Source organism: Saimiri boliviensis, chromosome 16 (genome assembly GCF_048565385.1).
Source record: "Saimiri boliviensis isolate mSaiBol1 chromosome 16, mSaiBol1.pri, whole genome shotgun sequence".
In the NCBI taxonomy this organism is placed as follows: domain Eukaryota; kingdom Metazoa; phylum Chordata; class Mammalia; order Primates; family Cebidae; genus Saimiri; species Saimiri boliviensis.
In genome coordinates, this window is record NC_133464.1 from 60,812,936 (window position 1) to 60,834,829 (window position 21,894).

The following is a 21,894-nucleotide window of genomic DNA, read 5'->3' on the forward strand; positions in this document are numbered from 1 at the left end:
CAGAGCTCCCTTATCACAAATAGTTTTCTCCCTGGGGAGCATGACTAAAACAACCAGTGGCAGTTGGTTAACATCACAGTTGCTTTGTGGTGATGATAACAATTGGGAAAACAAGAAGCTAACCAAAAACTTGGAAAGGAAAAGCTGCTGAATAAGATGTTCATGTCGGGGGTGGGGGAATGGGGTGGAGTGGGGTGGGGTGCGGTGGGGTGGGATGGGATGGGGGGCGGGTTGAAAAGCTCTAGTGTGTTCAAGTTAAGGTGTAGTATTATATAAACCTTCTTTGATTTTGGCAGTATGCACCTACTCACTATTAGTTATATCAGAAATTACTAATATTTCCCCCCCCCACATCAAATCGAAATTCCCTTGGTATGAATAAACTCATTATTACTACCTCTACTATTCTGATAATTTCTGTATGCCTGGTTCAAATCACATCTTTTTCCTGAAATTTAATCCATTAATTTGCTATTTTTATAGTGATTAAGACCAAAATTAATGATTAGGAGTTTTAAAGACTTAGCTTTGAATCATGGTTTTTGCCCTTCAGAAGTTATGTTACTCAACCTAGTAACAAATTAACGACTTTCTGATTCTTAGTTTCTATACAATGAAAATATTAAAGCTACTTCTAAGGACTGTTATGATGATTAAATGTAATAATGGATGACTTGCCTCAGTGTCCGAACACATGGTAAGGGCTCAAACAGTAGCTGCTCTTATAAACCCCCAACACTGATGGCAAGTTTGGCCATATGCTTTGTGTTGGTCAATAAAATGGAATGGAGATCAGCAATGTATACCAGCAACCAGGATACCAGCAACATTCTATATAGAGGCTGTGTCTCAAGTGAAAATGACGTGACACACAGCCGTAACTAATCTGTGACAGACATGCAGCATGAGCAATAAACCTTTTGGTAAACTACTGAGATTAAGAGGTTGTTACCATAAAATAATCTTGCCTATTCTGACTGATAAGACTTCTCTTGCTATCCACTCACATTTTCAAAACAAGCCTGGGGAAATTTTTATCCTCTCTCTTAGTTTTGTTCTATGACTTGTTTGCAAATTTTACCTCCTTAATATTTCTCAAATTATGTATCATTAATATAACCTTAATTCAGGTTTTTTCATCTATTATATTTTCTTTCCCTGGCTTCACTCTTCTTAAACATTTTAATCTGCATTAATAACATTAATAAATTTTATTTTAAATGCATTAAATGCCTGATGATAAGTGCTTGAATAGTTATTATTAAATGTATTTAAAAACTCAGATTTTCTTAATCATTTTCATACCACTTACGTAACAAATATACACAGATCACCTCAGTATTATAAAAATGTGCTTCCAAACTTAGGATGAAAGCATTCAGAGTATACATCTGATTTGTTTCTTCATTTCCATACTTCAGTTAAAGAAACTTAGGCTCAGAAGATTTTACTGAATAAGTTATACCAAATAAGGAAGAAACAATTTTAAACAGATGCAAATTTAACCAAAGAATAAGAAACAAAAGGGCAACCTCCACAGTTTGGTTTATGAAGTTAGTACATCTTAGATACCAACTCAGGATACTAGGGAAAAGCCTATTATAGGACAATCTCACTCATGAACATAGACTAAAAATAAAATCCTAGAAAAAATATAAGCATACTCCAATCCAGCAATATATTAAAAGAATAACATATCACAATGAAGTTAGGTTTAGCCAGAAATATACAATCAGTTAAACATTCAAAGATCAATGTAAGTTATGATATCAAAATTTGAAGAAAAAAATATCATTATCTTAGAAATGTAGAAAATACGAAACAGGGTCTCACTCTATTGCCCAAACTAGAGCACATCGGCACAATCACCGCTTACTGCAGCCTCCCAGGCTCAAGTGATCCTTCCATCTCAGCCTCCTGAGTATCTGGTACTATAGGCGTGTGTGCTACCACATCCAGCTAATTTTATTTTTAGTATAAATGAGGTCTTACTATGTTGCACAGGCTGGTCTCCAACCCCTGGGTTGAAGTGATCTGCCCCAGCCTCCCAAAATGCTGGGAACACCGGCATCAGCCACTGCACCTGGCTTACCCTTTTAATCACTGGCATCAGCCAATGCACTTGGCTTACCCTTTTAGATCTTATAAAGAATTATCTATAAAAAATACAATAAACATCATGCTTAATAATAATATGCTGAAAACATTCTCTTTGAGACTAAAAACAAGTCTCAAAATGAGTAAGAGTATACCAAGGTTGCTGGATATTGAAGCAATATACAAAAATAAACTGTATTTCTAACTCACAACAGAAAATGATTCACACACTCACAAACGCAGACACACACACACACACACACACACACACACACACACAATGTACAATAGCATATAAAAACCCAAGGGCCCAGGAATAAATTTAACAAAAGATATTGAAGACCTTTGAGGGAAAAATTATGAAATTTCATTATGACCTAAATAAATGGATGAATACACCAACTTCAACAAATGAAAAATTCAATATTGTAAAGATGTCAATTCTAAATCAATCTATAGATTCAAGGCAATCTAAATCAAAATCTCAGCAGGTGTTGTGTGTGTCTATCTATAAGCTAATTCTAACATTTATATGTAAATATAAAGGCCCCAAAATACCAAGACCTTCTCAAAAAATAAGGTGGGATGGTTTGCTTAGCAGATACCAAGACTTGGTGTATTCTTGGCACAGGGATAATAAAACAGATCAATGAAAGACAATTAAAAATCCAGAAACAACCCTACAAATATATGGTGACAGATATTTGATCAGATCTGTAACAATGTATCATAGATACATGACAAAAGTATCATTGTGGAGCAACAGGTAAATAATAGTCTTTTAAATAAACAGTGCTGAAATAATTGGGTGTATGTATATATTTTAAATATAGTCAAATTGGACCCATGCTTGATACAGTTTACAAAAATCAACTCCAGTGGATTTTAGCATAAAATGTTCAAGGCAAAAGTATAGATTTTAGAATAATTTTAGAATATGTTTTTAAGAAATATTTTCATTGCCTTAGTATAGGGAAGTCCTGTTCATAAACACCTTAAATTTTTTTTGTTTGAGACAAGGTCTTGCTCTGCCGCCCCGGCCGGAGTACAGTGGCATAATCATGGCTCGCTGCAGTCCTGACTCCTGGGCTTAAGTAATTCTCCCACCTCAGCCTCCTGAGTAGCTGGGACTATAGGCATACACTACCACACACAGCTAAATTTAAAAAATTTTTTTGTAGACAAAGAAGAAACACAACACTAACTCTAGAAGAAAATAATTGGTAAATACGACCACATTAAAGGCAGTTCATCAAAAGACACCAAAGAGGCCAGCCACTGGTAGCTCACGCTTGTAATCCCAATACTTTGGGAGATCAAGGCGGGTAGATCACTTGAGGTAAGGAGTTTGAGATCAGCTTGGCCAACATGGTGAAACCCCGTCTCTACTGAAAACACAAAAATAAGCCTGGCGAGGTGACGCATGCCTGTAGTCACAGCTATTTTGGAGGCTGAAACAGGAGAATTGCTTGAACCTAGGAGACAGAGGTTGCAGTGAGCTGAGATTATGCCACTGCACTTCCAGCCTGGGTGACAGAGCAAATTCTGTCTTAAAAAAAAAAAAAGACATCAAAGAGAGTGAAAAGACAATCAGAACAGGAGAAAAGGAGAGAATATTCACTACACTTATGACTGACAAAGAATTTGTGGCCAGAATATACATTGACAGTTTGATAAATCAAAGAAAAAATAGCATTGTTCATAATAATTCCAAACTAGAAACCCCTGAGACAGAAACCAAGAAGAGAACAGTTATGAATACATTGAGTTATATTCATACATAATAGAATCTTATACAGCAAAATATAAAGAACAAATTTCAACAACAGTGAAAAGGAATCTTTAAAAAAAATATTGAATAAGATCAGCAGGTCACAAAAGAATAAAGTTTATGTAAATATCAAGAATTGGCAAGGGCCGGGCGCGGTGGCTCAAGCCTCTAATCCCAGCACTTTGGGAGGCCGAGGCGGGTGGATCATGAGGTCGAGAGATTGAGACTATCCTGGTCAATATGGTGAAACCCCATCTCTACTAAAAATACAAAAAAATTAGCTGGGCATGGTGGCGCCTCCCTGTAATCCCAGCTACTCAGGAGGCTGAGGCAGGAGAATTGCTTGAACCCAGGAGGCGGAGGTTGAGGTGAGCCGAGATCGCGCCATTGCACTCCAGCCTGGGTAACAAGAGCGAAAACTCCATTTCAAAAAAAAAAAAAAAAGAATTGGCAAAACTACACTATTATTGTATAGTGAAGTATATATAGATAAAACTGTAAAGAAAAGTCAGTAAGCGATTACCATACAAGTCAGGACATTGGTAACCTTGAAGAAGACAGGGTGTTGTGATGTAGAAGAAACACACAAGCAATTTCTAGGGTATTGGCAGAATTACATCTCTTGGCTTGGCTTGTAGTTACAAGATTTATGCTTTATAATCATATGCTATACTTCATGCTTATTTTATATACTTTTCTATAAATATATGTTATACCTCATTATTTAAAACAGGTTTTTAAAAGGTGAGGGTATGTTCTGTGTTTTTTTAGATTCTTTATTTGTCCACTGGCATCCATTCATCACAGGACCAATCACATTAACCCTATTTTCTTATTTTCTGTATTCTTGATGTTCTGGCACCTGTGGCCTCACTTGCAGGGAGAGATGGCCCCTCATATGGATAGCCAATTCTTACAGATAACAAAAGGCTTGGCTGGGGCATACTTACTATATGCAAACCATCCAATCCCGTCTATAGTGCTATCCACCTTATGTAACTTTTACACACCAAGGCAATATTTACCCTACCCTAAATCATTCCAGGGCCAGGTACTGGGCAACCAGAGATCACCCTTATAGCCCAAAGATTGTTAGAATTATTAAAAATATCCAACCCAACACTATTTATTTCGCCTTGCCTTGCCTTTCCTGTGGAAACCCCAGCAAAGGATTAAGTCCAGGCTTTCTTCTCACGTCTTCTGCCTCCTGACCAAAATGTGACGCTTCTCCTTTGGCCCTGCCTGTGTCACATGACATGTCTCCTTCTTTGGGAAACTGAAGTAATAAAAATCTTCTTTCGATGACATTAGCCTCTCTGTGCCATCTCTTTAACTTACTTCCATAAATTAAAATCCCATGAGTAAAAATGAGAGAGGACAAGTTATAAAAATAATTTTAAAAGATTAATGCAATGGAGAAGATACTGATAAAGAAGCATAATAGGCAGACTAAGTTTTTTAAGATCTTAAGAAAAACTTTAAATGCATTCAATCCTTTTGGAAGTTAAATAAGCAGAAATTAAGAGAAGATAAATTAGTAAAATGCTGAACCACCTAAGAAACTAAAACACTGAAATGTTCTTCTGATGGTGTCAATAGAGAATAGAACTGAGCATTCCACTGGTACTTGAAACTCATGTTCTGTAAAACTGATTTGGAGGTTCTAATAGGGCACAAACATTCATACAGGCTTTTCTTCTGCTATCAGGAAAAGATCTCAAGTCAATCATATGATAAAGAATGTACAATGGTACAGCCACCTTAGAAGACAATTTGGTAGTAGTTTCTTACAAAGCTAAACACAGTCCTACCACACAATCCAGCAATCATGTTTCTAGGTATTTATCCACATGAGTTAACACTTAACGTACATTTAAAAATCTGCACATGAATGTTTAAAGCAGCTTTATATAGCCTAAAGCTGGAAGTGACCAAGATTTCCTTCAACAGATGAATGAATAAACAAACTGGTCCATCTATACAATGAAGTATTATTCAATAATAAAAAAGAAATGAGCTACTAAACCGTGAAAAGAAATTATTTAGACCATACTGCTAAGTGGGAGAAGCCGGTCTGAAAAGGCTACGTACTGTATTGCATTCTAAAAAACACACAAAACTACAGAGAGAGAGTAAAAGATCAGTGCTTGCCAAGGATTTGTGGGGAGTGAAAGAAGAATGAAAAGGTGAGGCACAGGGGATGCTTAGGTCAGTGTTTATTGAAAGAAATGTCTGCTGTCAAGCTTATTGCCCTCTCACTTCTAATCATTACCTACTTTGTATGTAGTCCCTTAGATTCTACCATAGCTACTGGTTCACTCTATATACTTCTTCATATGCATCCTTCATAACTATATCCACATTTTCTGATCCACTGCTTATTATAACTATCTCTATTGATTTAAATCCTGACTGGGATATCTAAAATTTCTTCAGTCTTTTAAACATTTATTGAGTGCTTTACTTAGGATTCAGCAAATTTAAGGAGCTCCTTCAGGTTCATTTCACCCTCATAGCTTTAACTACTTTAAGATATTATTACCTCCATTTTCTAGAGAAGCAAACATACTCAGAGAAGTTAAATAACTTGTCTTTGGCAACCAAAATCAAATCTAAATCTATCATGCCAGTTCAGTGTGTTTTCCACTGTGTTTAGCTCACTCCCTACAGAACTACATGGCAACCTGCTAGTTAGAATTCAAAGCTTTACTCTACAGTTCCTGAATTGTTTGATTTTTTTTTTTTAACTCCACAAAAAAACCTGATCCTAGACCTCCTAACTCCACCTGCTCCTCTAAATCTTGCTAGTAGGTTCTTCTATTCCCAGGTCCTTTCTCTATAGCCATCTACACCATTACTATTACATGACAGCCATGGTGCCTTCAAGATTTCAAGAAAATTCTGCTAATCAGACTTCCTTCTAGGGGAAGGAGAGTAAAGTCCTGGGATGACATCATGGTGTTATTTCAGCCTGCTGTCTTCCTCTTAACAGAATATACAACTATAGCAACTTTTTCAATGTACTGCAATTAACAGCTTAATAGATTCTTTTATACATTAGATTATCAGCACCTTGAAACCAGTGACTGGTCTGAGACTCAAAGAAACCTCATAAAGTAAATGAATACCTGCCACATCTATTATTTTTGTAAACAGAAAATCAACAGACTTCAATTTGACCATTAAAAGTAAGTTTGTGGAATTAAATTGCTGGGATCAGAGCATGTATAAAAATTAAAACCAGGACACAACACTTTTTGCCATGTTTACACAGAGTACAAAAATTTAGAACCTACGTCAAATTGCTACTAATTTTTCAATTGTAACCCTTTATCTTGTAAGCAAATCATAATTGCCTACTATAGACACCAAGTTTAAAAAGTAGGAAAACCTTTCTTTTTTCCCAGGGAGGTAGTATAAGTAACGGTTAGGAGCACAAACTTTGTGTGATGAACAAGTTATTTAAGCCTTTCTGAAACTCATTTTGTTTCATCTGCAAAACGAGGGCAGGTGTACCTGCCTCATGGAATTGTTGAAAGCATTAAATGAGATCAGAAAGCTTTTAGCACAATGTTTATTACATAATGGGCACCTAAACTGTTCTTTCTCCTCCTCATTATCATTTATTATGTTCTTACTCTTTGTTTCCTCACCTACTGTTAAAATATCTACCATAAAAGATAGTTGTGAAAATTAAGCACATTGCCTGGCACATAATAAGTTCTTGTGAAAGCTTATTATTCTTATCCCTTTTAGGATTACTGGGGGAATAGTGAATCAGTGTAACCACATTTTAAATAAAGCCCTGGTCTGGGGAAAAACAATCTATCAGCTTTTCAGGAATTGTGTATTTACTTTTGGGAGGGTCTGGTGAGGAGAGGAGAATGGGAAGGAAAAGAAAATGATGTTTTATTTTTATATAATATAGGCAAAAATAATTCCGTAATGATTTGAAATGATTTATAATAATCGTTATGGTACAAGTCTAAACTTAGTTAACACTCAGGAACTAGCACATTATTCGTCTAAAGGAAAACAAAACAACTTGAATGGAAACTAAATATATACATAAAAAATTTGACCACTAATTAGCAAGACATTTTAGAAGAGACTTTAAGAACAGTCTCATTATTTTTATCATCTCATAAAACTGAAACAACATTTTGAATGGGAATTTAAAACATGAATTAACAGGAACTCACTATTGTGATTTTAAATTTTGCATAAATATTTGTGTATTAGACATAAAGAAACATTTCAGTTTTCTTACCTGTTGTGTTCCATCTGCACTTACAATAGGGGCAGACAAAAGAGAAATATCACTACTTAAGATCTGAGTTGTATCCAGTAGTGGTGGATGTTCTGCCATTATCAATAAGACATTAATATACTGAATAACGCTCCAACTCTGAAAAACAAACATATATAGTCAGTTGTACATACATGCTTAAAATATAGTAAAACACTGTACATACAAGATGTCTCATTCTTTAACCTAAAAAGATATTCTTGTCAAAAGAAATTCTAGAATACTCAGTTGACTACTTATTTTTTTCCCAATCAATAGGCCAGCTAAGGAAATACATTTCTTACAATTCAAATTATTTTGTCTGTCAAAGTAGTAAGTTTACATGATATGTTAAAGCAAATTATCAGCAGGCTCTATTTAAATTCCATGTCTGTTTATCTCTACCCCTTCCATCTCTATATAATATTTTATTTAATTTAACCACACTACTTAATCTAAACACTGGGATAGGCACTAAAATACAGTGGCTGAGTGAGGCAACTGTCACTAATTTTTTTCTATGGGCAGACAAGGTAATTATGAAGACCCGATCTGACAATAGGAACTCCATAAGAATAATTATAAACCGCAAGAATAACAATAATTAGAATCACTGATTCCTTAGACAAAATACAATGGCAGAAAAATTTGCTCAGGATTAGGATAAGAACCTTCAAGTGTGAAGTTTCAAGCTCTTATATTACTTATTTATTCTGGTTTTATTTCTCTTTTCTAAGTGACACCTATTTTACAATAAATCAATTTCAGTGAAAAAAATATATACATTTAGGATTCTTTAACCATAGACACAGTATCATACAAAAAGACAAAAAATAAAAATAGACAATGTGAGCAATATTAGTGTATCATATACAATGTTAATAAAACATCAGCAAATTACATTTCAAGATGAGAAAACTGAGTATAATCATAAATTAAATGAATCTATATTGAAAAGTAAAATAAACATTTTGGAGGCCGGGCACAGTGGCTCAAGCCTGTAATCCCAGCACTTTGGGAGGCCGAGGCAGGTGGATCACGAGGTCAAGAGATCGAGACCATCCTGGTCAACATGGTGAAACCCTGTCTCTACTAAAAATACAAAAAATTAGCTGGGCATGGTGGCACGTGCCTGTAATCCCAGCTACTCAGGAGGCTGAGGCAGGAGAATTGCCTGAACCCAGGAGGTGGAGGTTGCAGTGAGCCGAGATCGCGCCATTGCACTCCAGCCTGGGTAACAAGAGCGAAACTCCGCCTCAAAAAAAAAAAAAAAAAAAACCATTTCGGAATGTTTACAACATTCTACAATTCAGTAGTGTCAAGAGAGTTAACTTTTGTAAGAGATTAAATTCATATTTATTTTAAAGTCTTGAATCTTTGCAGAAACTCACAACTTGATTTAGCTTGAAAATGATTTTTCATGTAGATATATAACAACTACTATAAGGTTTTAAAAATTATTCAGTATAGGTATCTACTTGAAGATTTCATAATTAAGACCATGATAATAAAAAATGAGACAGTTTATATTATTTAACTGTCTCATGAAAATGCACATTCTTTAAACACAATATTTATATATAAACTAATGCAAATCTAACTCTGGCATAATCTATATTGCTATATTAGAGTCCAATAAAATCACTAAGTACTTTAAGTCTTGTCAAATAATGTTGCTCTGTGGAATATACAAACAATTAGGAGAAAGAGCAAATGTATTAGTTCTCCCACTTGCATTCACAACAGTTAGTGTAAGAACCATTTCTAGAAAACTAATTTTGGATTAATAGGAGAGATTTTGTAGGTAATTCAATTTTCTTAATAAATTTTTAAAAAACACCACTGAGCCATTTAAATTTTGTCATTTTATTCTAATTGCAATAGTCTATATACTGTGCCTAGCTAAAACTTCAGGCCACCATTATTATTTAAACTTAAAAATGTAACAATGAAGATACAACCACAGTTTGGTTTCAAGAGATGTACTGGTAGCTTTACAAATAGAAATACAGATTTTCTTCCAAATCTTCAAGTTAATTCCAATACTAGTGCTATTAGAGATTGGGTATAGAGCCACATGCTATATTTCAATATTACCATTTCACTTAAGGTATTACCTTTTTAAAATTTTCAACCCATTGGTCCATGTGTCTAAGGTATTATCTTTAATTTTAGTCATTTCAAAACTAGAACACACTAAAGTTTCATTTATAAATTGGTTTCTTGAATGGCCATATCTATCACACTATATGCAAAGTAATTGGTTTTATTTAAGCTTGCAAATTCAAAACTTTTACTCTGCAACTCACATGCTGGCATTTAGAAACCCAGACATTCCTTTCATTCCTTGTGTAGAGAATACTGTCAGCCTCTTCCTTCAATAAATTAGTTCTAATTTTGTTACTACTCACTTTCTACATTCTAGTCTTATCTTGTGACCCCAGTCTCTTAGTTTTATACACTTATTTTTATTTTTATAACGTAGTATTTGATGTGTTTTTAAAAAGAATAACTTACAGCATGTGTTAATGTCTGCAGAGTAAATACTTCCCTGCTACAGCCCACTTCAAACTACCAATCATTTAGAAATTGACCTGCAAATTCCTGAATTTTAACAACGATCTTTTGTACACAAGTTAAGATAGTTCTAGCATATCACTGTTGATATATCAACATTTATTTATGTAGTAATAATGCGAAATATTAATGTTTGGATCAGTGCTGCATGTGGAAGCTTGCAAAATAAATAAACATTTGCAGACTCTGGGTGAGAAAAACCTAGACACCTTTGTACTATTCTTGTAACTTTTTTTATAAATCTGATATTTTAATTACTGTCAAATTAAACAATATTGTTTTAAAATGTCAGAGAGGTTGCAGATCTGACTATAAAAGGTTAAACCAAAGAAAAGGTTCTAAAAGATAACGCAGAGGAATCTCTTCATAACCTTGGGACAGAGAAAGATTTTTTAAATGGGATACAAAATATATTTCTTATAAAGGAAAAAACCGATATACTGAAGTTTATTAGAATTAAAGACTATAATTTATTTTAAAAAGCTTTAAGAGAATGAAAAGGTAAGTCACAAACTGAAAAAAAGATATTTACAACATATACAACTAACAAAGAGCACATATTTTGAATATATACCAGCCTCCTACAAATTGATTTTTAAAAAAAACAATAGAAACATGACAAGAGACTTGGATATATTCTTCACAAAAGTAGAAAGGTGGCCAGGTGCAATGGTTCATGCACTTTGGGAGGCCACGGCAGCCAGATCACTTGAGGTCAGAAGATCAAGACCAGCATGGCCAATGTGGTGAAACTGTCTCTACTAAATATATAAAAATTAGCTGAATGTGGTGGCAGGCACCTATAAGCTCAGCTACTTGGGAGGCTGAGGCAGGAGAATCACTTGAACCTGGGAGGTTGAGGTTGCAGTGAGCTGAGATCACGTCACTGCACTCCAACCTGGGCGACAGAGTAAGACTCAATCTCAAAAAAAAAACAAAAAAAAAAAAAAACGTGGAAATGCAAGAGGCCAACAAAAGGCAATGAAAAAGACTCACCATACCAAGTGGTAATGAGGCTGTGAAGGCAAATTCATTTGGAACAGAAATGAAAATTCAGAAACATCACTTAGGAAAAGTTTGACATTATCTACCAAAGTTGAACATATGCATCTTCTATGATCTAGTTATGATCCAGCTATTAGGCAAAACCATTCAGGACACAGGTGTAGGCAAGGACTTCATGACCAAAACACCAAAAAGTATTGGCAACAAAAGCCAAAATAGAAAAATGGGACCTCATCAAACTCCATAGCTTCTGCACGGCAAAAGAAACAGTCATTAGACTGAATTGGCAACCAACAGAATGAGAAAAAAATTATTGCAGTTTAACCATCTGACAAAAGGTTCACATCCAGAATTTACAAAGAACTAATACAGATTTACAAGAAAAAAACAAACAAGCCCATTCAAAAGTGGGCAAAGGATATGAACAGACACTTTACAAAAGAAGACATATATGAGGCCAACAAACATGAAAAAATGCTAATCATCACTGGTCATCAGAGAAATGCAAATCAAAACTACATTGAGATACCATCTCACGCCCGTTAGAATGTTGATCATTAAAAAATCTGGAGACAACAGATGCTGGAGAGGATGTGGAGAAATAGGAAAACTCTTACGCTGTTGGTGGGAATGTAAGTTAGTTCAACCATTGTGGAAGACAGTGTGGCAATTCCTCAAAGACCTAGAAATAGAAATTCCATTTGACCCAGCAATCCCATTACTGGTTATATATCCAAAGGATTATAAATCATTCTACTATAAGGACACATGCACACGAATGTTCATTGCAGCACTGCTTACAATAGCAAAGATCTGGAACCAACCCAAATGCCCATCAATGATAGACTGGACAGGGAAAATGTGGCACATATACACCATGGAATATTATGCAGCCATCAAAAATGATGAGTTCGTGTCCTTTGTAGGGACATGGATGAACCTGGAAACCATCATTCTCAACAAACTGACACAAGAACAGAAAATCAAACACCGCATGTTCTCACTCATAGGCGGGTGTTGAACAATGAGAACACATGGACACAGCAAGGGGAGTACTACACACTGGGATCTGTTGGGGGGAAATAGGGGAGGGACAGCAGGGGGCAGGGAGTTGCAGAGAGAGAGCATGGGGAGAAATGCCAGATATAGGTGAAGGGGAGGAAGGCAGCAAATCACACTGCCACATGTGTACCTATGCAACAATCTTGCATGTTCTTCACATGTACCCCAAAACCTAAAATGCAATTAAAGAAAAAGAATAAAAAAAGATCCAGCTATTAGATTCCTGACAGATACAAGAAGGCTCACAGAAGCCATTACTTGTTAACAGCCATAAATGTCCCTTGTAAATAAACTGTGGTTGTTTCATTCAATGGACTATATACAGCAATGAAATTTAATGAACTAGTGATACAGGAAACAACATGGATAAATCTTACAAAAACTACGTGAGTGAAAAACACAGAAGAATACATGCTGCATAATTTTGCTTACAGGAGGTACAAAAACAGATAAAACCAATTTATCATGTTAAAGTCAGGACAGTAGTTGCCTCTGAAAAGAAAGAAAGGATGAGAACATGGGCAAAGCATGAAGGCATTTCCTGGGGTCATGCTACTGTTCTATGTATTGATCTGGGGGTCTATTATGTCATGATTGCCATTAAGTTATTCACTAAGCTGTATACTGTTTATGTATGCACTTCTTTATGTATATTATCCTTCAAAAAATTATTTTTAAAAGTTAAAGTTACCACATGATCATCTCAATTGATGCAGAAAAAGCGTTTGACAAATTCAACACCCTTTCATAATAAAAAACACTCAATAAATTAGTACTAGAAGAAGTCTACCTCAACATAATAAAGATCACGTAAGAAAAACCTACAGGAAAGATCACACTCGATGGTGGAAGACTGAAAGCTCTTCCTTTAAGACCAGGAAAAGGCAAGGATGCCACTTTTGCTACTTCTATTCAACATGGTACTGGAAGTTCTACCCAGAGCAACTGAGCGAGAAAAAGAAAGAAAAGGCATCTAAACTGGACAGGAAGAATTAAAATTACCTCTGTTGACAGATAATATAATCTTATATGTAGAAAATCCTATAATATTTACCTCTGTTCACAGATAATATAATCTTATAGGTAGCATGTGCACGCGCACGCACACACACAAACACACACACATGAAATTGTTAGAATAAGTGAATTCAGCAAAGTTGCAGAATACAAAATCAGCACATAAAAATCCATTGTTTCTATATATAACAATGAACAATTTGAAAAAGAAATTTTAAAAATTCCATTTACAATAGCAACCAAAAGAATAAAATACTTAGAAATAAACCTAATCAAGGAGGTGAAAGCCATTCACTGAAAATTACAAAACACCGCTGAAATTAAAGACACAAATAAATTCAGAAATACCCTATGTTCATGAAGTAAAAGATTTCATATTGTTAAAGATGTCCACACTATCCAAAGCAATCTGAAGATTCAATGCAATCCCTATCAAAATCCCAGTAGCTTATTTTGCAGGGAAAGAAAAATCCAATCTAAAATTCTAGTATCTCGGGGGACCCCAAATAGCAAAAACAATTTTGAAAGAAAGTTGAAGGACTCACACTTCCTAATTTCAAAATATATTACAAAGCCACAGGAATCAAAACTGTGTGGTACTGTCATAAAGGAAGACAACAAACTAGTGAAATAGAGAGCCTAGAAATAAATCTTCAACAAGGGTGCCAATATCATTCAATGAGGAAAGAATAGTCTCTTCAACAAACGATGAATGAAAAACTAGATAGCCACATGCAAAGGATGAATTTGGATTATCTTACACTATATACAAAAATTAACTCAAAATGGATTAAAGATCCAAATGTTAAGAACCAAACTGTAGATCTTCTAGAAGAAAACATGGGAAAAAGCTTCATGACTTTGGATTTGGCAATGATTTCTTGGAAATGACAGCAAAAATACACATAACAAAGGCAAAAACAGACAAATGGGACTTAAAGTTTTGTGCATCAGAAGACACAATCGACAGAGTAAAGAAGCAATCTATGGAATGGGAGAAAACATTTACAAACTGTCTTAGCTTGGTCTGCTATTTAAAAAAGAAACAGAGTGTATAACTGAAACAACAGACATTTATTTGTCACACTTCTGGAGGCTGGGAAGTTTAAGATCTAGGTGCTGGCAGATTTGGTTCTTGGTAAGGATTCTCTTCCTGGCTTTCAGATGGCATCTTCTTGCTGTTGCCTCATATGAGGAAGAGGGGAAGCTCTATGTCTCTTACTCTTCTTATATAAGAACACTCATCACATCATGGGAGCTCCACCCTCATGATCTCCTCTAAGCCTATTTTCAACAATTATCTCCCAAAGTCTCCACCTCTTAATACTATCATTTTGGGGATTAGGGGTTCCACATATGAATTCTGGATACACACAAATATTCAGTCTCTAATATTCAGCCTCTGACTTTCCAAAATTCATGTCCTTTGCATTCTATCCCAACAACTCCCAAAGTCTTAACTCAATGAAGTATCAACTCTAAAGTCCTAAGTCTCATCTAAATATCAACTAAATCAGATATGGGTGAAGGTAGAGGTATGATTCACCCTGAGGCAAAATTCCTCTCCAGCTTCTGCAAAACCAGTTATGTTAAGTGTTTGCAAAAGGCAATGGTGGAACAGGCACAGGACAGACAGTCACACTCCGAAAGAAAGAAATCAGAAGAAAAAAATGTGTGACATATCTGAAACAAGTCCAAAATCTACCAAGGCAAATGCTGTTAGATCTTTAGGCTTGAGATCATCATCTTTGATTCACTGTTTTGCCTTCCATAGCCACTGGGGTGATGGTCCTGCCTTCCAGACACTGATATGGCAGCATAACTCCCATGACTCAGTGAGGTGACCCATACCTTCTGCTTGGTGGCCCTGCCCATGTAGTGCTCTCATTGGGACCTTCTCATGAAGCTCTGCTGCAGGGCAGTCCTGCCCTTTAAAACTGAGATGGAAGTCGCCTTGCCCTCCGAGCCCATGCACTTTGGATCTGTAGTGGGAGGAGCAGCCCTGATGACCTCTGAATTGCCTTTGGAGTCCTCCCTTTTCTGAAATGATTTTGTGTGATCACAGCCTTCCTTCATTCCATCCTGTGTTCTCTATTTCCTTTCATCTCAGCTGGCAGTGTTTCTGCTAATATAATCCGTCTCTATTCCTGGCTTCAGTTGACATGGCTGATTAGGTCCATGGTTCACACCCACACTAATCTCCTTAGCAAATGGTCAGCCAGCCACACCTTTGATGTTCTCTTCCAAGTGTTCTTTCTCATTTCTACAATATGGACATGCCGAGAATTTTCCAAATCTTTAAGTTCTTTTTTCAATTCATTTCTCTCTTCTTACATTTTACTAGAGGTTGAGTATCCTTTATCCAAAATGCTTGGGCCCAAAAGTGTTTAAGATTTCACATTTTTTTAAGATTTTGGAATATTTGCCTACTCATAATGTAGTATTTTAGGAATGAAACTCAAGTTTAAACATGAAATTCATTTATGTTTTGTATACATCTTATATATCCAGAAGGTAATTTTACATAATATTTTAAATAATTTTGTGCATGAAACAAAGTTTTGACTATTTTAACTGCAATCTGTCACATCATGGAATTGTCCACTTGTGGCATCGTGTTAAAACTCAGAATTCTGTTTCAGATTTTGGAGCTTTTTAGGTTTCAGATTTTTAAACTAGTGATGCTGAACCTGCATAAGCAGTGAAGAGAAATCAAATTGCTCCTTTAACACTTGGCTTAGAAATCTCTTTACCTAAATACCCGATTTAATAATTCAGAAGTTCTGTCTTCTAGAAAACACTGGAATATAAACAGAATTCAAATTCTTTGCCACTTTATTAGAAGGATTGCCTCTTCTCCATTGTCCAAAACATGCTCCCCATTTCCATCGGAGACCTCATCAAAATGGCCTATTATCACCCATGTTTCAAACAACATTCTGTTCATGATTATTTTTATGTGTCCTCCTTGAAGATGGAGGCTTTCTCTCCAGCTCTCCTCTTTTCTCTGTAAGCCCTCACTGGAACTGCCCTCGGCAGTCTGGCTGCAGCAGTCTTGGCTTTTTTTTTTTTTTTTTTTAATGGATGCACCTGAAAACTTTTCCAGCCTCTACCCATTATGCAGTTCCAAAGCTACTTCCACATTTTTAGATACTTGCTATAGCAGTTCCCCATTTCTCAGTACCAATTACTGTCTTACTCAACTTAGGCTACTATAGCAAAATACCATAGTCTGGGTGCTTTAAACAAGAGACATGATTTTTAAGTTATGGAGGCCAAGATGTCCAAGATCAGCATGCTAGCATGGTTGGCTTTTTCGTGAGAGCCCTCTTTCTGGCTCTCACATGGCTACCTTCTCCTCCTATCCATAAGGTAGACAGCATTCGAGCTTGGGTCTCTTCTTCTTATAAGGACACTAATCCAATCATGGGGACTCCACTCTCAGGACCTCATCTAAGTCAAATTATCTCCAAAGGGTCCACCTCCAAATACTGTCACATTGGTGGTTAGGGCTCAACATGTGAATTTTGAGAGGTACACAAACATTCCGTTCATAACACTATTAGGTGCTTTCTCATTCAGTTGCTGCCATAATTCTTAATCTGTTCTTGTTTCCTTACACATGTATTCTGCTAGTTTTCTTCCTTAACCTTATTATTCATATCCGTCAATTCCACCTAGATTTGTTACATATGTGATAACGACAGCTTAGACCTAGAAACTAAGGTAAATAGCTCATGAGAATAAACTTGACCTGGGATTTGAAACTTCAGCTATTTTTGTCTAAAAAAACATGTAGGAAAATGCAAAGCAGGATTACATTTTGGATTACAGCAATAGCATAACTGAAGTACTGATAGAAAAAATATGCACATTTAGACTGAAAATCCAATATCTTTTTTTTTTTTTTTTTTTTTTTTTTTTTGAGACAGAGTCTCATTCTTGTTGCCCAGGCTGGAGTGCAATGGCATGAACTCACCTCACTGCAACCTCTACCTCCTGGCTTCAAGCAATTCTCCTGTCTCAGCCTCCTGAGTAGCTGGGGTTATAGTCACCTGCCACCACACCAGGCTAATTTTTTGGATTTTTAGTAGAGATGGGGTTTTGCCATGTTGGCCAGGCTGGTCTGGAACTCCTGACCTCAAGTGATCCACCCACCTAGGCCTCCCAAAGTGCTGGGATTACAGGTGTGAGCCACTGCCGCACGGCCAAAATCTAATGTCTTTTGATGCAGTTTTACTGACGTGTCTACTCAAACTACAGGTCTCCAGAGCCATATCTGAAACCACAAGCCTATCATATGCAGTTGTTCCTTGGTTTCTACAGGGGATTGGTTCCAGGATCCCCAAAGATGCCAAAATCCACAAAACTTTAAGCTCCTTATATAAATGGCGTAGTATTTGCATATAACCTGTGTACATTCTCCTGTATAATTTAAATCATCTCTTCTATATGACTTATAATACCTAATACAATATAAATGCTATGTAAATAGTGTTACTGTATTGTTTAGGAAATGAGAAGAAAAGGTCTGTACATATTTAGTACAGATGCAACAATCCATTTTTTTCTAAATATTTTCGATCCATGGTTGATTAACTCCATGGATGTGGAACTCCAGAAATGGAAGGCTGACTGTACTCCAGAGTTTTAGTCATTTAACTCTAGAATTTAGGAGTATTTAAAAATATACATATGAACAAATGTTAGGTAAAATTATTAAAATTACAGGAACAACTGTAAGAAGACAGTGAGATTATGGTAACCAATTTTCTCTATGTCTCAAGGTAATATGGATATGATTTATACTACCGTCAATTTAAAAAATTTTTTTAAGTACATATTTTATTGCGTTTTAGGTTTTGGGGTACATGTGAAGAACATGCAAGATTATTGCATAGGTACGTACATGACAATGTGGTTTGCTGCCTTCCTCCCCATCACCTATATCTGGCATTTCTCCCCAAGTTATCCCTCCCCAAATCCCCACCCCCAACTGTCCCTCTCCTAGTTTGCCCCCACAGACCCCAGAGTGTAGTGCTCCCCTCCCTGTGTCCATGTGTTCTCCTTGTTCAACACCCTCCTATGAGGGAGAACATCTGGTGTTTGATTTTCTGTTCCTGTGTCAGTTTGTTGAGAATGATGGTTTCCAGGTTCATCCATGTCCCTACAAAGGACATGAACTCATCATTTTCTATGGCTGCATAGTCTTCCCTAGTGTATACGTGCCACATTTTCCCTGTCCAGTCTATCATCGATGGGCATTTACCACCATCAAAATTTCGATTTAAAAATTAATAGTCTTGAAGAGCCACAAGCAATCACACATATTTGGCTTCGCAACCATCTAAGTATCCTTTCGGAATAATTTAAATAAATTTTGCTTGAACTTGGACATTATCCAAATTACTAATTTATTTCATGAACTGATATCCTAAAATGTACTTTTCCAATTTAGACTTCTATTTCATTTTTAAGTCTTGGATTTTTTATCTTCTAAACTTGACTATATTAGACTAAAAAAAAGTATTTGAAATAATTTGTGGTGAAATTTCCTAAGATGAAAGTCATGGGAATCCCTCTGCGAAATTATCCTATCATTTCTTATCAGAAACCTAAAACAAGTATTTCATAGACTATATTTAACAATAAGAACAGGATATTAGGTTATTTTATATTTTTGCCAAGACTAATTCTTTGAATTACCCTCTTTGATATCAACTGTACTGCAGAAAAATGGCTCTTAAAAATATAATTATATGCATTATTTCAGTTCACCTTAAATTTCCATATGTTAATGTGAAATTTTATGAAGACATAATAGGCAATCTTGCTTTTTTCTTCTAGATTTATAAAAGAAATGTTTATTGGTAGAGAAAGTAAGAAGGGGGAAGGATGGGAAGAAGACAGTGCTATGAATCATTTTCAATGACAGATATTAAAGGATTTAGTTGATAACAATGTAAGGTATAGACCTCATTCTTGAAGGTCTCATCCCAGATGTGAATACATTCTTATCCTTGAACTAGAAACAGATAAAAATACTGACCTAAGGATAAAAGTATTTGTAAAGGAATCGAGTTTAACGAAGAATTTTTAATTGCTTTTGGATATTACGGTCAAATCAATATACTAGGAGAGTATGACATACTATCCTCAGATTGAAACTGCTATTTCCTATAGATTAAAAAAAGTTGAAACTGTCAAATACTCTTGGGAAATGGCAGAGTAATGAGTTAAAGCTATTAAACAAAAATGCACCAAGTAGTTATCATAAATACTTGGTTGGTGCCAAAGTAATTGCAGTTTTTGCCATTACTCTTAATGGTGCAAATGGTACTTTTAATTGAAAGCAATGGCAAAAACCACAATTACTTTTGCACCAACCTAATACAATGTGTCAACTACTCATGGTTTTTGAAATAGCTTTACTGAGGGATAACTGATATATATCAAATTGTACATGTTTAAAGTGTACAATTTGATAAATTTTGACACATAAATACACTTGTGAAACTATAACCATAATCAAGATAATGAACTTACCCGTCATCCCTCAAATTTTCCTACTAACCATTTGTAAACTGGAGCCTTTGTGTTTCCATGACTAATGATGTTGTTTTCATGTGCTGATTTGCCAATCAGGTATATTTCTGGTTGAATATTTGTTGGATTATTTTGCCCATTTAGTTACTAGACTGTTTTCTTATTACTGCATTTTGATAGTGCTTTATATATTCTGGATAGCAGTCCTTTACCAGAAAAGTGATTTATAAATATTTTTCTCCCAGCCTGTGGCTTGCTTTTATATTCTCTTACCAATGTCTTTCCAAGAGAAGTTTTAAATTATGATAAAGTACAATTTATGAATTTGTCATTTTGTGAATGGTACTTTCGATGCTATACCTAAGAAATCTTCACCTAATGAAAGGTTAGAGAGATTTTCTCCTATGTTTTATTTAACAAATTTCAATGTTTTAGGCTTTACATTCTTTCTACTTGTTTTACTAATTATTGAGAAGGGTACTAATATCTCGGCTAAAATTACATACTTGTATACAGACAATCCCCAACTTACGATGGTTCAACTTACAATTTTTGGACTTTACTATGAAGCAAAAGAGATATACATTCAGTAGAAACCATATATCATGTATCCATACAACCATTCAGTTTTCCACTTTCAGTAGAGTTCGATAAATTACATGAGACATTCAACACTTTATTATAAAATAGGCTTTGTGTTAGATGATTTTTTTCATCAATGGTATGATAACGTAAGTGTTCTGAACACATTTAAGATAGGCTAGGCTAAGCTACAATGTTCAGTAGATTAGGTGAATTAAATGCATTTTTGATATATTATTAACTTACTATGGGTTTATCAAGATATAACTCCATGAATTAAAGAGCATTTGTATTTCTCTTTAAAGTTCTAGCATACATTAAGAAATATTCTCTTCTTTGTTTTTTTTGAGACAGGGTCTTGCTGTGTCACCAAGCTTGAGTGCAGTGGTGTGAGCATAGCTCACTGCAGCCTCAACCTCCCAGGTTCAAGGAATCCTCCCACCTCACCCTTCCTAGTAGCTGGGACTACAGGTGTGTGTGCCACCACACCCAGCTAACTTTTGTATTTTTTGTAGAGACAGAGTTTCACCACATTGCCCAGGCTGGTCTTGAACTCCTGGACTCAAGTGATTCACCCCCTCAGTCCCCAAAGAGCTGAGATTACAAGCGTGAGCCACTGTGCCCAGGCAAGTTCCTGTATTAGGTGCATAAATATTTAGAATTGTATGCTCTCTTAATTAATCCCATTGTTATTATGAAATAATCCTCTTTATCCCTGGTAATAATTATTTGTTCTGTAACCTAACTTCTGGTTTAACTTAGTGATCTCAGTTTTATTTTGGATAGCATCAGCATGGTATTATCTTTTTCCTTTCTTTTATCTTACTTAAATTGGATTTCTTGTAGATGTGATATATTTAGGTCTTAATTTTAAACAACAATCCCTGACTTTCAACTGTGGTGTTTAGGCCATTTATGTTAATGTGATTGTTGATATGATTGGATTTAC

General features: G+C 35.5%; 1 protein-coding gene across 8 annotated transcripts in view; it reads right to left on the minus strand.

The window, feature by feature from the left end:
* FNDC3A (fibronectin type III domain containing 3A) overlaps positions 1–21,894 on the minus strand; it is a 185,670-nt gene that overhangs the window by 149,734 nt on the left and 14,042 nt on the right. For 3 of the 8 annotated variants that reach the window (XM_003942224.4, XM_010330079.3, XM_074387675.1), the window contains exon 2: positions 8,139–8,276. In XM_003942224.4, coding sequence (XP_003942273.2) covers positions 8,139–8,237 — 99 coding nt within the window. In that variant the 5' untranslated portion in view covers positions 8,238–8,276. Of the gene's footprint in view, positions 1–8,138; positions 8,277–21,894 lie in introns of those variants that run through there. The other 5 variants (XM_074387681.1, XM_074387679.1, XM_074387676.1 and 2 more) reach the window with 2 other exon arrangements.